General features: G+C 45.4%; 1 protein-coding gene across 1 annotated transcript in view; it reads right to left on the minus strand.

The window, feature by feature from the left end:
- ITGBL1 (integrin subunit beta like 1) overlaps nt 1-17,696 on the minus strand; it is a 126,805-nt gene that overhangs the window by 17,377 nt on the left and 91,732 nt on the right. Inside the window, exon 7 of the mRNA XM_084845527.1 lies at nt 2,747-2,863. Coding sequence (XP_084701653.1) covers nt 2,747-2,863 — 117 coding nt within the window. The remainder of the gene's footprint in view (nt 1-2,746; nt 2,864-17,696) is intronic.

Genomic DNA, 17,696 nt, shown 5'->3' on the forward strand with positions numbered 1-17,696 from the left:
GTGTCTAAGCATTCATAGGATTGCACCCGAAATGTGTTTTTGCTGCCAAAGAGTATAGCACACTACAAGTGAATAATTAGTGGTGTGCATCAGATTCGATGGGATCCAGAACCAAATCAGGTTGATTCAGAGAGATTTGGGAGATGTCTGAATCAAAGTGGGCTCCTCCGAAGCAGAATGAATCCTGACGATTCAGGATTCAGAGAGACACGGTATGTCTTCAGACACTGATACATTTCGCCTAACTGCTCCATATGGAAAATAGGGTGGAGAGAGGAAGAGGAGGGGGTGTAGTTTTGTGACGGAATGGTTTTACCAAGGCTTCCCAATCCCAGTGCTGTTAACTGTTTAACAAAATCCTGTTTCTTATTGACTAGATTGTTAGATGAGGTGAGCCTTGAATTAGACAGGTTCTGTTGTTGCTTTCTTAGGATCAATTGTAGCTTGATGAGCACGTGCTGAGACTTCATTGCAAAGGGTCTTTACTTCTATTCTCCAACTTCTAGGGTTCATGGAGGCAGTGGCAGGCATAACTCCTACAATTATGTGTAGTCACAAAAAGTGTGCAAGTGGCAGAGTAAACTGAGTAGCATGTCCTTTACAAATGAGATGAAAAGGATCTCCCTTTAGCTTGCTTGTTTTCATTTTAATGCCCCTTTGTGCTGCTGATACATGTGTTTTTCATCTCCTTGCAACTACAATACTGGGGTTCCAGAAGGTATTGGATAATAGGAACAACTCTGCATACTTCCAGACACTAGGGGCAATAGAGAATGTCTTGTTCATCTCCCTTGTTGTCTGATTAGTTCCTTTTTCCTGCTCTCTCCCCTTCCTCTTCCTTCTTCTTCTTGCCTCTGCTGCAAGGACCATGCAGTCTCTCCAGAGAGGAAGCAAATTGTATATCGCGAGCTGAATATGAGCCAACAATGTGATGTGGCTGCAAAAAAGGCAAATGTTATTTTGGGCTGCATTAACAGAAGTATAGCTTCCAAATCCCGGGAAGTACTAGTTCCCCTCTACTCAGCACTGGTTAGGCCTCATCTGGAGTACTGTGTTCAGTTCTGGGAGCCACACTTTAAGAAGGATGCAGACAAAGTGGAGAAGGTTCAGAGGAGGGCAACGAAGATGATCAGGTGTCTGGAAACAAAGCCCTATGAGGAGAGACTGAAAGAACTGGGCATGTTTAGCCTTGAGAAGAGAAGACTGAGGGGAGAGATGATAGCGCTCTTCAAGTACTTGAAAGGTTGTCACAGAGAGGAAGGCCAGCATCTCTTCTCGATCATCCCAGAGTGCAGGACACGGAATAATGGGCTCAAGTTACAGGAAGCCAGATTCCGGATGAACATCAGGAAAAACCTCCTGACTGTTAGAGCAATACGACAATGGAACCAATTACCTAGAGAGGTGGTGGGCTCTCCCACTGGAGGTATTCAAGATGAAGCTGGACAGCCATCTGTCAGGGATTCCTGCACTGAGCAGGGGGTTGGACTCGATGGTCTTGTAGGCCCCTACTATTCTATGATTCTAAGTAACCATATCTCACGCCTTCGCTTACACTCACACATCCAGCTTATGTAGTTAAACAGTGTTAGATAGCCTTCTCTGATGATGTGTATAAAAGTACTAATAAAGTAAGCTGATTTGAACTTCTTTTAAACTGGTTCTAGCCTGTGTTTATTGCCTCCAGTCCTTAAGCAACATTGCCACATTTTCACTATATATACCAGCTCTGCTGTAAGCCACACCAGACTTTCCAACAGAAAGGATCTACTTGATACCATGGTGGTTGCCCAAGAGACTATGGAGCTCTTCACGTAAGGGCTTCCTATTGTGTTTTGTGTTGATTTGATGCTTTGGAACTGGCAACAACTTTTTATATAAAGAGTGCCTACTTCAGACAAAAGTCTAAGCATGGATTATTTTGAGGAATCACCTAGACTCAGCCCTGGAATATTTACCATTAGTCCTGCAACCTATCTTCAGCACCAATGTTCAGCTCTGGAAACTAGGAAGTCATTCTAAGGAGCAAAGTGCCTCTGAGCATATGTAGAGTGCATTTCCCCATCTCTGAATAACAAAAACCCAGCCTTATATATCTGGGATTAAGACCACTAAGGCAGGGGATGCCAGCTCCCATTGGATAAGGGCCCTGGCACCTCCCTCTGTTGAGTTGCTTCAGATACTCAGCAATGTGGGGGGCACAAGAGGTACAACTGCCCTTGTGTTTCCTCTTGCCCCTCGTCTCTGTAATGTCCAAGTAGAATTTACAGATCTTCCCCATGATGACACGCACAAACGTATGATATGGGGCAGGCTGCACATCTCAGGACAGGAGGGGTGGTTTTCGGGGGGGGGCAGAATTTCCTCTTTGGATCTTTTGGAGAAGTGTGAGGTGCAGGAAAGGTGTGACGTGCTTATGTTCCCTGTTTCCCTGCCCCTCACTGCTACTTCAGACATCTGAAGCTGTCCCAAGACATTAACTGGTGAGCCTGTGGCTGCCAACCAAGTCAGACAGCAGATCCTTGGGTCAATCCTCCCTATCCCCCTCCCTTGAACTGTTTGTGGATTAAAAAACAACAGCTCATTTGTTCCCCACTGTGCACTTTATACAACATGTATGTATGTTTGGGGGCTGTTGGAGCACAGGGCTTGTAGGAGGTTGTTCGTTTCCTCTAAGGAAACTTTCATGATCAGTGGAAGGCATGATTGATGCGGGGCAACATGCTTCAATTTAAGAATAACATACCGCCACAGACAGTGCCATCTATGTCTTCACACTGCCGATCATCACATTCGCAGAGATTGCCGTATATCTTGGACTCTCCTGGAGGGAAGCAAGTGCACTGGCCACATGCACATTTCCCTGTAAGAATAATCACCCGTTAGTCACAGGTGTGGCACAGTCAAATTATCATGAACAGTCTCAGGGTCCAGCTAGTAAAGAAACATAAACGTCAGCCCAAAATGTAAATGCAATCTTTTTAAAGGGAGAAATTCTAGGGCCAGGATCCAGCTGTGTCATTCCATTAGCGCAAATGACATTGCGCTAGTGGAAACTAGGTTCCAAACGATGCGCAAGAGGAGAATCCAAGTTAATCTAGTACGCTGCTGTGAAGGCTTGAAACAGCGCAACTCCAATTTTCTCAATGGGAAAAAACACTACAGATTCTCAATGGGGGTAAAGCAGGATGTTCACTGTTCTGAAGGCTTGAAACAGTATGGCTCCGATTCCCTCAATGAGAAAAAGACTTTATTTATTTATTTATTAAAACATTTGTATCCCACCCTATATCATCAACATCTCAGGGCGGTGTACAGATAAAATCAATTTAAACAGTGTAAAACAATAATTTAAAAACCTAAAAACATATTAAACCATTAAACAAGCTAATACCAATTAAAATCTAAAACAATTAAACAATTAAAACAATGTGCTACTTTAGGGAATGCATTTAGCCCTCAAAGGCTTTGGTAAAAAGCCATGTTTTGACTTGGCACCAAAATGAAACCAATGTCTGTGCCAATTGAGCCTCCAAGGAGAGGGCATTCCACAACTGGGGTGCCACAGCAGAGAAGGCCCTCTCCCACATCCCACGATAGTGTATGTCTCGAGCTGGTGGGTTGCAGAGGAGGGCCCCTCCAACAAATCTCTGTCCTTGGGCAGGCATATATAGGGAGAGGCGCTCCCTCAAATATCGAGGCAAGCCGCTACAGATTTTCAAAGGGTAAATGCTTGTGAATGGGAAGTAGTGCTAAGTGGGAAGAAGCCTGTGTCCAAAAAGTGGCCCCACCCCTTGACCAGGTCACTGCCAGGTCACAGAAATAGGCATGCCCAGGATTTATTGGGAGGGATGGGGTACCGTGCAGCGGAACTGCTCCGGAGCCGTGTTGAGGAAAAACAACGCATTAAAATGACTTTCCAAAAATGCGCCTTTTCCAGAGAGAAGCTGCAGGGTGCTGTGGATTGGCGACAGCGTCATCTGTTGCAAACGACCCTGATGTGCTCTCCCTCCACATTAAATCAGCCATGTAGATTGGCCACTGGTCTTCTCGTTCACAAAGGGAACCAGAAATCAGTATTATTTAGCAGAGGTTTTGCACACTAATTTCGACAAGCCTTAGGAGTGTGTCTTGCAATCACAACTAGAGTTGGACGTGCATTATCCACACAGTCTACCGACTACTACAAAGTAATTTACAACTCAGTGAATACAAAGAAATATTGAACCCAATCCATTCCATCTTTTTGTTTTCTACTGAAATGGGAAGTATACTCTAATATCCTCAGTAGCATTCTTCATTGTTTTTAAATCTCTTCCCCACCCCTACAGCAGCCAGTTTGCTTGACACATAGGCTGAAAAGCTCAGTCACACCGAACAGAACTAAATTTCAGACCGCTACATAAAAGAGGCTGGCCTATTAGGCCAAAGAAACCCAAGAGCAGCAGAAACAGGGCAGCACATTTCTCCCCAGAACCCAGAGTGATATAATTTCAGCAGCTGAACTATTTTATCAAATATGTCTGCTGTGGAAATGACAGCAGGCCCGTTTGTGCTGCCTGCATCCTCTGGCTTCGCATTGTGATAACCACACTTTCAATGCAAACTTGATAATTTGAGTAATCGGGGGCTCACACAAAGTTGAAAAGGGATCAACACTTCGCCAACACATTTTTCCCTTTGCTGGAATAATAGTTTTGCCATAGCAACCCTATTACTGGGATGTGGGGGAAGTAAACCCCGGAAACATCTTAAATTCATTTTAAAAGTATAAGGCATATAGAAACAATGAAACATTTCAGAGTGATGGCGATTTATGCTTTTGGTAAGCAAAAGCAGCACAGGTTAGCAATGGGCAAATTCCCTGCAGCTCAATTTGGAATCAGCTCAACATTTACAAGCCTTGTAAATGTTGAGTTTTTATTTAAGTTAATCTATTTCCCAAGTGAGTATGTATACATAGAGTGCCATGCACATGTATTGCCCCTTGGAGATACTGGATTGGGTCCAACCTTCATGCAAGTGGAAGCCCGCTCATGCAATGGGACCTTGCCGCCCCCTTTCCTGCTGCAGCCCCCACCATAAGAATGCAAGCAGAGCCCTGCTGGATCAGACCAAGGGTCCATCTAGCCCAGCGTTCTGTTCACACAGTGGCCAACTAGCTGCCCACAGGAACCCCACAAACAGGACATGAGTGCAACAGCGCCCTCCCGGCCCAAATGTGCCCCAAATCTGCTCTGGAGGGTCCCCCAATCCTGTAGAGCAAATTCAGGGGAACACAGGGGGCAGCAGTGGGGAAGGGGAAATATGATCTGTCAGTGGTTCCCTTGCACTAGTGGAATGATAGCACGGGATAAAATCCATTTGTTCCCAGCATCAGCCTTGGCAGAGAGCCTCTTGGAAATTCCACTGCCACCCTCTCCCCCAAGCAAAAACACTTGGAAACAAGGGAGGGCCTTCAGATCTAGGCGGGGAACAGTAACCACATAAAACTTTTGCATGGAACAATTGAACAAAACCACAAACAAAGCACTGGCTAGCTGGGTGCTCTGGTCACAGTGTTTCATGGCAATCAAAGAGGATTTCAGTGAAAAAAGAGATTTGGTATTAAAGCACTTTTGTGCAGGTTTCCTTAAGGCAGCTGCTGAATGCTGACCATGTGTGCTGAATATCACATTTTATATTTCAAGCTAGGGAAGAAATTCTGAGTTCAGTTCTGAACAAGAGGGACCTGCAACAAAATGTTGCAATGCTCATAGGTCCAGTCACTCAGCCGTGCCCTCCTCCATTCCATTCCAACTCCCACCTGCCCCCCCAACCTATCAATCAGTATGTACATGTATTGGCCCCAGGATTGTAGCCAAGTCATTTATAGTGTTAGAGGGGCCTAGAGATCCATAATGCTTGCTTAAGTCCATTATTGGTGCAATTCCCTTGCTAGTAAGCCTCTGAGCATGTGCAGATGAGTCAAAGGGCCGATAACAGCCTTCTCAGCACATTCCTTACTAATGAGTAGAAAGCCTTATCAAGCACTCTGCCTGGGAAGCAAAGTTTGTTTACAGGTGGCTGTGCTTGAGAACCAAACACTTCTAGCCTATGCTGGGAATGGATGCTAGGGGTGCTTGCTGCTGCTATGCTGTCATGGCTAACATGTATGGTATAAAACCCATTTGACCCCATAGCTCGTGGTTCAGAGAAGCTGTCTGATCCAACCATTGGGTACGCCTGTGTGCTGTAAGTTACTCAATAAAGACTCCTTGTAAGTAAACCTTTGAGTCTGATTTATCACTATCTCGGCACTTCTAACCTAAGAGTTCAACGCCCACAGCCGGGGCGACATAGTACACTCAGTCCTCATTGGTCTGTTTTGGGGGTTCTCCCTCCCCCCTTATGGTATTTTGTACTTCTGCAGACACTGCGGATCCCACAAGCCTGTTGATACTTCCCTTTCGTGTGGACCCTGTCTTGAGTCCATAAGCAACGGCATTCACAACCTGAACAGTGGGGGGAAAGAGGCAATGATCTAGCTGAGCAATATGGGCTAGACAAATGCAAATTTGTATTTGCCCAAAGAATGTAAAATGTTGGGGGCCATCCCTGTTACACAATATGGTGTAAACAATTCAGTAGCATTTGTGGCACTTTTCCAGAGCCTCTGACCTTGGCTACAGTGGAGGCTGGTAAAGAGGTTTGCTCAGAGACATCAGCAACTGCTACTGCAGGGAAACCAAAGGAGGAGAATTCCCATCCTTACTGGGACCACAAATCTCACATGCACACGAGCTGTTTGGGAAAGCAGAGATATCAGTGACACTCTGTGGACTTTCCATAGGTAACAAAGGACATGAGGGAGTGGGCAAAAAGGAAAAGCTCCATGGAATAAAAGGACAGCTTCCACACATCCCTAAGGATGACCAATGGATTTAATGCAGGACATTTCCCTCTCCTGCCCATTTTTTTTTTTAACGTATGAAAATCCTTGATGTTGGGTGACAACAATAGCCACTTAGGCGGCAACTCTGAACAAACTAACCTGGGAGCAAGTCTCATTGAACTCAGTGGGATTTAATTCTAAGCAGATCTTGAAGCAAAATTATGCCAGCCCTGAAGCTGGTGTAGAGAAAGGGGGGAAAAGCCACCCACCCTCTCCCTTCCATCCTTGTCAGTACGAGTCCAACAGGACTTAGATGTGATGGTTCCTCCACCATTGATTCTCCCCATCCAGACTCCATAGGATTCCTCTGCCTATCTCTCTACTACAGGAGTAGGCAATGTTTGGGGGTTGGGGGGCTGCATTGCCCCCCAGGTCCCCCCAAACGCCACACCCCTGCCCCCTGCTGTACCGCCAAATTTGCTGCCGACATTCGGTGCTGCGCTACACTGGCAGCAGCAAAACCTGCACAATTTAGCTTGGAAACAAGGCTCATGTGCTCCCCACGCACTTTGTTTTAAAGCAAAACCACTTGCTTTTTCAGTGGAAAATTTAGCGGCACAGCAGGGGTTAGTGAGGCCGCAAAGAGGGCCAGGGGGCCACGAGCAGTCTGCAGGCCATGGATTGCCCACCCCTGCTCTAACAGGATGTCAATGATACCAATCAGAGACTCTGAGTGGGTAATACCTACAAAATGCCAAATTTTCCTTTGTCAGAGAATATACTGTAAAGCACATAGTACATTTGTATTCTATATTTGTATTTCTAAAGTGTGTAGAATCTAGATCCAAAACTATGGATGCCATATTAAATTGTACCAGGCATATAGAAATGCTCAGGATGCTAATCTTTTCAAACAGAGTTTTATTTCTCGGCGGGGAGGGGGAATCTTGTACCTCTGAGATAGGCAAAGTTATTATTTCTGCACACAGATGTTCAACCTGCTTGAGGACTAAGTAACACATAGCAAAGACTGTGGCATTTTGTACCATTTATTGAATTCACCACATGATACTATTATGCTCCAATTCACTATTGTCCAAAAGGAAAAGTTGCTGAAAATGTCTGGCGCTAAGAGTAACATTGAATATAATCCTTATGCAGACTGTCAGGATCATTAATTACATGTATTTGAACCAATTTCCAGATGCCTACAAAGGATAATAGAAGCTTCTTTGTAAACGCTTAGTTTTGATTTAAATACAGTGTGTTTGAATTACAGTATATAATTTATAGGAATTTCTGCCCCCCTTTACTCCCTGCAAAATACTGACGTAAACATGAATAATAAGAAGTGTTCCTACGGAACTGCCATGCTTTCCTTTACATTTCCAGAACACACACATTTTCACAATCTTTTTCATTCAGAACTCATACCTTCCCAGCTGCAACAAGGAAAGGGAAAATTGGTTTTACATACAGCTTTTCATTTCAAATTATAGCATTGGTCTATTGAACGATATGACAGATCCAAACCTGTTTCCACAGTAACAGAGTGTTTTGCAATTTTGAACATATCCTTGCATCACCCAATTTCACAGATTGGGAACCACGACAAACATACATTTATTTATTTATTTATTTATTTATTTATTTATTTATTTATTTACAACATGTGTATGCCATCCCATAACATAAAGTTCTCAGGGCCATTTACAATAAACAAACATAAAAACAATTTAAATAAATAAACATAGGAAAATAAACCACAAAACCATAAAACTAATAGCAACATAAAATACGACAATGAAACAAAACTCACAGCACCCCACAATTAAACACCACACAGATTTTGCCGTTGAGAGCCCCGGACTACATGAATTGTTTAAAAAGCCTAGGTAGACAGAAAGCTCTTCAGCTAACACCAAAAAGACCACAGGGATGAAGGCAGGTAAACCTCTCTGGAAGGCTGTTGGGGTGCCACTACCAAAAAGGTGCTTTCCCTGCTAGTCACCTCCTTCACTTCCTTTAGTGGAGGCACTCAGATATGGACCCAGGGTGCCCACTTAAGAACAGTGAAAAAAGAGAAAACAAATCACCAATAAAGAAGACAAAAGAGGACATTGTTTTGCATAAAACTGGCATATGCTAATATATATGTATAGATGTTTCTGTTCTATTCACACTCTCTTAAAAGAGTAACAATGCAACCCTATACATGTCTACTACTCAGAATTCCCATTGAGATCAGCAGGGCTTAGTCCTGAGTAAATGATGAGTATAAGATTGCAGTCTAAAGTTCACTGGTTTCAACAGGACTCACTCCAGAGTACTAACTGTGAGTAGGATGGTACCTTTAGAACCAATCCTAACGATGGTTACTCAGACAAAAGTTCCATTTGTGGCAATGATTTACTTCCAAGTCAGTATGGTTACTCAGACAAAAGTTCCATTTGTGGCAATGATGGTTACTCAGACAAAAGGCTGCTTCTGCCCCCGCCCACAGGTACTTAAGGTGGGGCTGCCAGAGGCTGCTCGGGAAGGAGCCTGGGGAAGGAGGACCAGCCAGCAGCTGCACCAGGTGGATCCTGAGCCTGAGCCTGCTTCTGCCCCCGCCCACAGGTACTTAAGGCGGGGCTGCCAGAGCCAGCGCCTCGGCGTCGCGCCAAGTGCGACGCTAAGTGTGCACTTAGCGTCACACTTGGAGTCGCGTAAGATCTGAAGACCTACCCACCTGCCTCTCCAGAGACACCAGCAGCCACAATACCAGAAGCAAATAGCAGCAGCAGAGGGCAGCAGCTTTAAAGACAAGGGGAAAGGGGCAAACGTGGACTATCTGCTCCTTCTTAGCTGCTGTTCTCTTTTATCTCTTTTATCTTTTATATTCTTTTAAACTGTTGTACATTTTATATCCTAACATTTTAATATGTGCCTGGGAGGACTATTGGGCAACTCAGGGGGTCAGGGAGGTGCCACCATAACTGTGGTCACGGGCAGGGGGAGGTATGGCATTGGGGGATTAACAGGCCAGCTGAGGAGAAGAGGGGCTAGATACCTTATAGCTGTCCCCTCTTCTGGTTCTTCCCCCAACCTGATGGTTCCTGGCAGCCTTACCAGTCTGCCCTTGGGTCTGGTGGTGCTGCTGCTGAATGCCAGGTCGGCCCAAAATAAAATCTCCCTCATCCATGATTTGATTGTGGATGAGGGGGCTGACCTGGCATGTATTACTGAGACCTGGTGGGGGAACTGGGAGGGGTCACTTTCTCCCAGTTGTGCCCTCCTGGGTACTCGGTGCAGCACCAACACCGACTTGAGGGTCGGGGAGGGGGGGTTGCCGTGGTCTATAGGAATTCAATCTCCCTCTCCAGGCTTCCTGCTCATTCGAGTGCAGATCTTGAGTGTTTGTACCTTGTGTTGGGTACCCGGGACAGATTAGGGATTCTGTTGGTGTACCGCCCACCCCGCTGCCCATCAGACTCCCTGCCTGAGCTGACAGAGGTGGTCTCGGACTTGGTGTTGAGGACCCCTAGGATGATGGTCCTGGGGGATCTCAACTTCCATGCCGAGGCCGCTGTATCCGGGGCGGCTCAGGACTTCATGGCCGCCATGACAACCATGGGGCTGTCCCAACATGTCATCGGCCCAACGCATATAAAAGGACACACGCTTGATCTGGTTTTCTCGACTGGGCAGGAGGATGGTGATCTGAAAGTGGAGGACTTAACATCTGTCCCTTTGTCATGGTCAGATTACTTCCTGCTGAGGTTTAGACTTCTGGCGGCCTTTCCCCTCTGCAAGGGTGGGGGACCTATTAAAATGGTTCGTCCCTGGAGATTAATGGATTCCGATGGATATGCAGATGACACCCAGCTCTACCTCTCTTTCTCATCAAAACCAGGTGAGTGGCTGTTCTGAATCAGTGCCTGGGCACGGTAATGGACTGGATGAAGGCCAAGAAACTGAATCTCAATCCAGACAAGACGGAGGTACTGTTAGTGGGTGGTTCGTCTGCCCGGCTAGGTGATATTCAACCTGTTCTGGAGGGGGTTGCACTCCCCCTAAAGGATCAGGTTCGTAGTTTGGGGGTGCTCTTGCATCCAGAACTGTCACTTGAGGCACAGGTGAACTCAGTGGCACAGAGCACTTTTTATCAGCTTAGGCTGGTATACCAACTACGCCCTTATCTGGACAGAGATAGCCTAGCTACAGTTATCCATGCTCTGATAACTTCTCGTCTGGATTACTGCAATGCAGTATACGTGGGGCTGCCTTTGAAAACGGTCCGGAAACTTCAGCTGGTCCAAAATAGGGCAGCAAGATTGTTAACAGGGACTGGCCTGCGAGCTCATATTACGCCAGTACTTTTCTAGCTGCACTGGCTGCCAGTCCATTTCCGGGCCCGATTCAAAGTGCTGGTGTCAACATTCAAAGCCCTTAACAGCTTGGGGCCAGGTTACCTGAAGGATCGCCTCCTCCCATATGTGCCTGCCCGGACCTTAAGATCATCATCAGCGGCCCTTCTCTGTGAGCCCCTGCCAAAGGAAGTGAGGCGGGTGGCTACTAGGAAGAGGGCTTTTTCTGTTATGGCACCCCGGCTCTGGAATGAGCTCCCTAGTGAGGTTCGCCTGGCACCTACATTGTATTCCTTTCGGCGCCAGGTGAAGACCTTTTTATTTCCCCAGGCATTTTAGCATTTTAGCTTTCTAAATTTTTATCTTTGTTGTTTTAAATCTGTATTTTAAACTCCTGCACTGCTGCTAGGTTTTATTGTGGTTGTATTGTTATATTGTAGTTTTAATGTTCTATATATTTTAAATTGTTTTATTGTATGTTGTTTGGTTTTAATTTTTGTGAACTGCCCAGAGAGCTTCGGCTATTGGGCGGTATAGAAATGAAATGAATGAATGAATGAATGAATGAATAAATAAATAAATAAATAAATAAGGTTAGTTTTGCAGCCTTTGACACTTAGAATACTCCCTAACACTACAGAACATTGTACGTAAGAGATAAGAAATCCAGATGTGCAGTTTGTTAGTCCAAAGCTTCAGCTGCACAGCAAGCAGCACTATTACAGACTGCCAAAAGCTCCCAAGGTGTCGTGAACCCTGACCCTTCAAACATACACACCCTGGCAATCTGACACAGGACACCCAAATCAGTGAGACTTCTTTATTGCAGGGAATCCCACAGCAATAGCTTAATGGTTACACTGTTCAGAAATCATATAGCTGATGGTCAGTAGCTACGGGCTCTTTGTAATTCCAGAACAGTCAAACAGATTCCCAATCACTGCTAGGAAAAGCTTCACCTCTTCCATTTCTTTTGTGTCAGATTGCTTTCAAAGGCACTGGAGGGAGGCCAGGAGAAAACGGTCCCCTCCTAATGCCACTCTGCCCCCTTAACTGCATTTTAAGGAAGATACCTGGTCAAAGCATATGCAGAAGATCTCTCAGGCCATTTCTACACAAGGCATTTATTGTGTACTTGTGACTGGCCACTCACAGAAGTTTGCGGGTCCTTTACATGATATTGTCAACCTCCAGGATGTCTTCTTGGTTATCCAGCCTTAAAAAAGATTGGAGATAAACTGGAATATTAAAAAAAAAACACAACCCGCCATTTCCACAGTATGTAGAGCTGGCATACCATGACAATTCTGCCACTAGATGGTGCTGTTTCATTGAAAAATATAGAAAGCCCTGTTAAGGCTGCTGAGAAAGGATGTTTTCAATTCCACGTCACATTCGTCATCTAAAGGAGCCAATCCTAATCGCGCCACAGAAATGGGAGCAAAATGCTCTAGTAGGGCTGCAGGATTTTCCGTTAATATAGAGGCACCCTCAGTGGAAGGCCCTTAAGTAAATAGGAACAGTGTATTCTACATTTAGAGCAGGGTGGGGAATCCCCAGCCATGGGTCACGAGGCCTCCCAACCTGGCCATTGAGGAATCCTGTTGAGTGACCCTTGCTATTAGTGCATAGGTGCGTGGTGTCACATGGCTCAGCAGTGCACCAGCCATCTATGTGACTGGATTTGCAATGTAGGGATCACCTATATGCCGTGAAGATTGTGTGTTGTAAATGCAAATGTACACGCACTGTGCCATCATGTGGAACTCTGGCCCTAAACCTGCAAGTTGCTGACACAGTTTTGCGTGAGGCTTTCCACATGACCAGATGTGTGTGTGTGTGAGTTGGTCTTCCAGATGCTGAACATCAGACATCCAGAGTGGAGTCTGAGTCCCTCCCTTAGGCAGGTGTTTGCCATAGGGAGGCAAGCCGAGGATGAAACTCCGCACTCCAGATCCACTGCGCACCTAGTCTCCAGGCAGGCAGGGAAGTATTCCCTCACAAAGGAAAAGCATTCTGCACCTGCTCAGGTTTACTTTTCTTTTTTAAGCAAAGGAGGTGTTTCCTTTCAGGGAAAAGTACTTTGTGCATGTTCAGGAACACTCAAACCTAGGTGCTAGGATATTTGCAAACAAAAATCAGAAACCCTAAGCAAATCTTCAAATCATCAAAATGTCATATTCTCCAGGAGACTTCTTTTTGTCAGAATGTTCCACTTCTCACTCATAGCCAGACGGGACATGGTGAGAATTGCATGATTGCATGCTCTTCTTTTGATTTATTTTTTAAATAGCAGTTGTGGGGTTTAACCCTTTCCCCTTGCACTGTTTTACAAATGAAAATCCCCCTCCCCCAGCTATTTGTCCTAGGAAGAAAAAACATATGGGTGCCAAAATGCATGGGTTTAGGATAGGGGCAATCGACCTGTGGCCCTTCAGATGTTGTTGGACTGCAACTCCCATCAGCCCTAGCCAGCACAGCCAATGGTGAGGCATGAGGGAAGTTGCAGTCCAACGATTTCTGGAGGGCCACAAGTTGCTCTCTGCTGGCTTGGGGGTTGCCAACAGGGAGAGTGCAATGGTGGCGCCAGACCCCTGTAGGCAGAGCAGCACACGCTGGAGGGAATTGGGGTGTGTGTGTAACAGGTGACTAGATCATGCCCATTGAACTTAACCAAGCTGAAATCGATGAAGTCTTATGATTTTTCCAGTTTTCTCCCAATCATAATTTGTCCCAATCGGCAAATTACCAACCAATCAATCATCGTTTAAATATCTCCAAAGGATAACTAATGGATCCACTGGTAGCGTGCATCCGATTACATTCTCTATAATGCATACATTTTTTCTAGGGCTGTGCAGGGACCCCCCGATCTGACTCGGAAGCCGCTTTGTGGCTTCAGAGGCAGGCCCGATTCAACTCAGGCTGATTCAGGAGGCCCCTGACCTGACTCGGCCCCAAACCCACAGCGGGATTCGGACTGCCGAACCCCGCTTTGGGTCCCCCCTGACGCCCCGTGCAAACCCCCATCTTGCCGCCGCTGCCCTCTCCTCCTCCACTGCCGCCGCCTCCACTGCTGCCTCCTCCTCCGCCTCCATCATCGCCGCTGCCAGCTCGTGAGGCCTGGACGCGCACCAGCTCTTATTACAGGGAATCCTGGAAGTTCCTGGAAGTTGCCATTTAAAAAATGGCGACTCCCTGCAATAAGAGCCGGTGCACATCCAGGCCTCAGGAGCTGGTGGCGGCGAGGATGACGGCAGTGGAGGAGGAGAAGGCAGCAGCTGTGGCAGCAGCAGAGGAGAAGGTGGCGGTGGCGGCGAAGGCAGTGGTGGAGGAGGTGGCGGCAGTGGAGAAGGCGGCCGCAGCAGCAACAGCAGTGGCAGTGACAGCGATGACGGCAGTGGAGGAGGAGGAGGCGGTGGCGGCGGTGGCGGCAGCGGTGGTGATGACAGCAGTGGAGGAGGTGGCAATGGAGGTGGCGGTGGAGGAGGTGGGTGGCTCAGGTAAGGACTTGGAGGTGCTGGTGTGGCTAGGCCGGGGGTGCCGAAGCTCCAAAGTGCACCGAGCGCTTCAGACAGCCCCCGACCGCTCTGGGTTGCTTCATGCCCCCTCAGCTTCTCCTCAGAAGGAGCTCAAGGTGACCCAAAGCAGCCTGCTTTGACTTGGGCTTCAGGGCTCGGCCGAAGCGGCACACAGACCTAATTTTTTCCAATATGTTTTTATCCATAGACAGACAGTTCAACCATATGTTGATAAAGATATTACTTTTTATTTTATTTTATTGCATTTATATCCTGCCTTTTTTCCTCTTGCAAGGAACCCAAGGTGGCTTACATTCTCCTCCTCCTCTCCATTTTATCCTCACAACAACAACCCTGTGAGGTAGGCTGGGCTGAAAGTCTGTGATGGGCCCAAGGTCACCCAGTGAGCTTCCATGGCTCTCCCGGCTCCCACTCCAACACTCTAACCACTACACCACACTGGCACTCAATAATTAACATGTAGAACATATAGTATAAAGATTTCATACTGAATAAATGATATTCATTAAGCCAAAAAAGGAAAAAAGGGAGGAATTTACATTGTTTTAGCTACATTGTCTGAAATACAAATATGCAGAATTTATCACTGAAAAATCTCAATTGTGCTTCTTCATCAGGAACTTCAACTGAACCTAGAACTTTTACAATGACATCTCCAACATTTGTCAGATTAGTTTACACATACATTAGCATTCCTACATGTATCAAAGCTATGTAGTTCCTAGAGGGACTAGCTACTATTCAGAAGATACCTTATGCAGTCCAGCCATTCTTTAATTGGGACCCGATGAACCATGGCTTGCAGAGACTAATCTGTGAGGGATGGTGAGTGGGTGGTCCTGCCTTGCGACAGGGTTTCTGAGCTGAATGCCTTTGCTTTTCCTCCCCCTTTCTTTTCTAGTTCTCACCACGTGGCTGCGGTGGCTTAACTTGCAATTTTATCCTCATGCCTTTGCACTCTGCAGGAGTAAAATTTGCTTCCATGGAGACAAGTCCCCAAGTAATTTATGAGCATTTATTCTGATGTACTCTCACTGTGTGAGAGTGGGAGTTTAGCTTGTATAAGTCACTGGGGGTGGGGTGGGGTGGGGAAAGAATCCTGAAACAAAAACATCCTGAAATAAAATAATGGCTTACTACACAGAACAGAAAGGGGAGAACAAAGTGCTCTTAATAGCTACATGGAAATATCTCGTAAGACTCTGTCTGATTGGGATGGAAAACATTAAAACTAATTGTTCAGAATGTGCTGGAAAATAATATATCCCCAAAAGTGTTGATCTAAGTGTAAGTGTATCGAAACATTACCTTGTAAAAGAGCATCATATACAGCAGGGTTGTTCAACTTGTGTTCCGCCAAGCTGAAATGAGACTAACATCCATAGATGGTAGCTGTCCTGAGAATCCTGTTGTGCCACCAGCTTGACAGGATAAATATATGGTTGTTGTGCTATGTTCCACCAGGTGAGTTATACATTCTGCAGGCCTTATGGTAGGAGTGGATGAAAGCCAAACATGTTTTGGATCCTTTTCTCAAGACTGGCTTCCACATGGCTGTGTGAAATCTATCCCAAATGAAACTTGCGTTGCCACCAAATATGAAGTGAATTTGGAAGATAGTGACATATGAGCAGGTTAGATTACTGCAATGCATTATACATGGAGCTGCCCTTGAAAACTGTTCAGAAACATCAACTGGTTCAGAACATGGCAGCCTAAACACATCCTAAAGGTTAACAAAGTCATGTTGGTTTGATCATATCAATCAATGACTGAGTCAATCATCTTCACTGGGTTTAGCCAAAGGCTATTACAATTTGGTGGACAGTATCACTACATAAATAATCCACAATAAGATAAAATACAATCTGCTTTTGAACGTAATGTACTGTCCATATAGCAGATTTATCAGCAATCCTGTAAAATTTACATTTAAGAACAACTGGAATACCTGATAAAATAAACATGTGATTTCCTAGTGGCTACAGCAAATAATTCTACCATGTAGGTAATATAGGGTTGATTATCTGCCAATAATTGCGCGACTATATTCTGTGTTGTTTTATCTGAGTAGCACAGGAGAACGTATGATAGAAATTTTCTCCTTAGGCCTGCATGCAAGGGTCAGAACAATAAGTAATGTACAAGATCTTCAACCTGATTACAGACAAAGATACATTGCTGTTTTGTCAAAGCCTCTCCCCTTGAGGTATGTCGAAGGACTCACCTGAAACCTAAGAGGTTTGATCATATCACATCTGTACTGAAAGTGTTTCATTGATCCCCAGTATATATGAGCATACAAGCCAAACTCAAGCTTGTCAAAGTTCTCCAAATTCCTTGAAGCTCATTCCATCTCATGCCCATATCACATTGTGACTTTTCTTTCGTTTTTCTTTTCTCATGAAAATTCATGCATATTTTTATTCATATTTTTCCAAATATATGCATCAATTGTGCACATCTTTGAAATGTATGCATTCTTCTCCCATTGTTTAAAGGGTGTTTGTGCACATTTTTCAAAAGTATGCATTTTTCATGAGCATTTCTCAAATGTGTGCATGCTGTTGAATGCATTTTGGGGGGTCCATTGATCAAATTACAAGCTTGGAAATGTACAGACTTTGACTGCAGATTGTGTTCGAGCCCAAGAGGTGCAAACTGGGTATGTCCAAATCAAAAATGAACTGAAAAGAATTTCTCATGGATCTCTAGTCCCTGGTGCAATTCTCAACATAATTCAAGGGTTGAGTTTGATCTTTAAAGCCCTTGGGGGCTTGGGACCTGGGTAACTGAAGGACCATCTTCTCCCACATGAACCTGCCAAAATTTAAGATCTATTGGAGGTCCTCTTTTGAGTGTTGCAAACTTTCAGAGAGTACGTGGGTGGATACTGGGAAGAAAGCCTTTTCAGTGGTGATACTTTGGTTA

This window comes from Heloderma suspectum, chromosome 3 (genome assembly GCF_057233095.1).
Source record: "Heloderma suspectum isolate Gila_16-S chromosome 3, 16-S_ref, whole genome shotgun sequence".
Lineage (NCBI taxonomy): Eukaryota > Metazoa > Chordata > Lepidosauria > Squamata > Helodermatidae > Heloderma > Heloderma suspectum.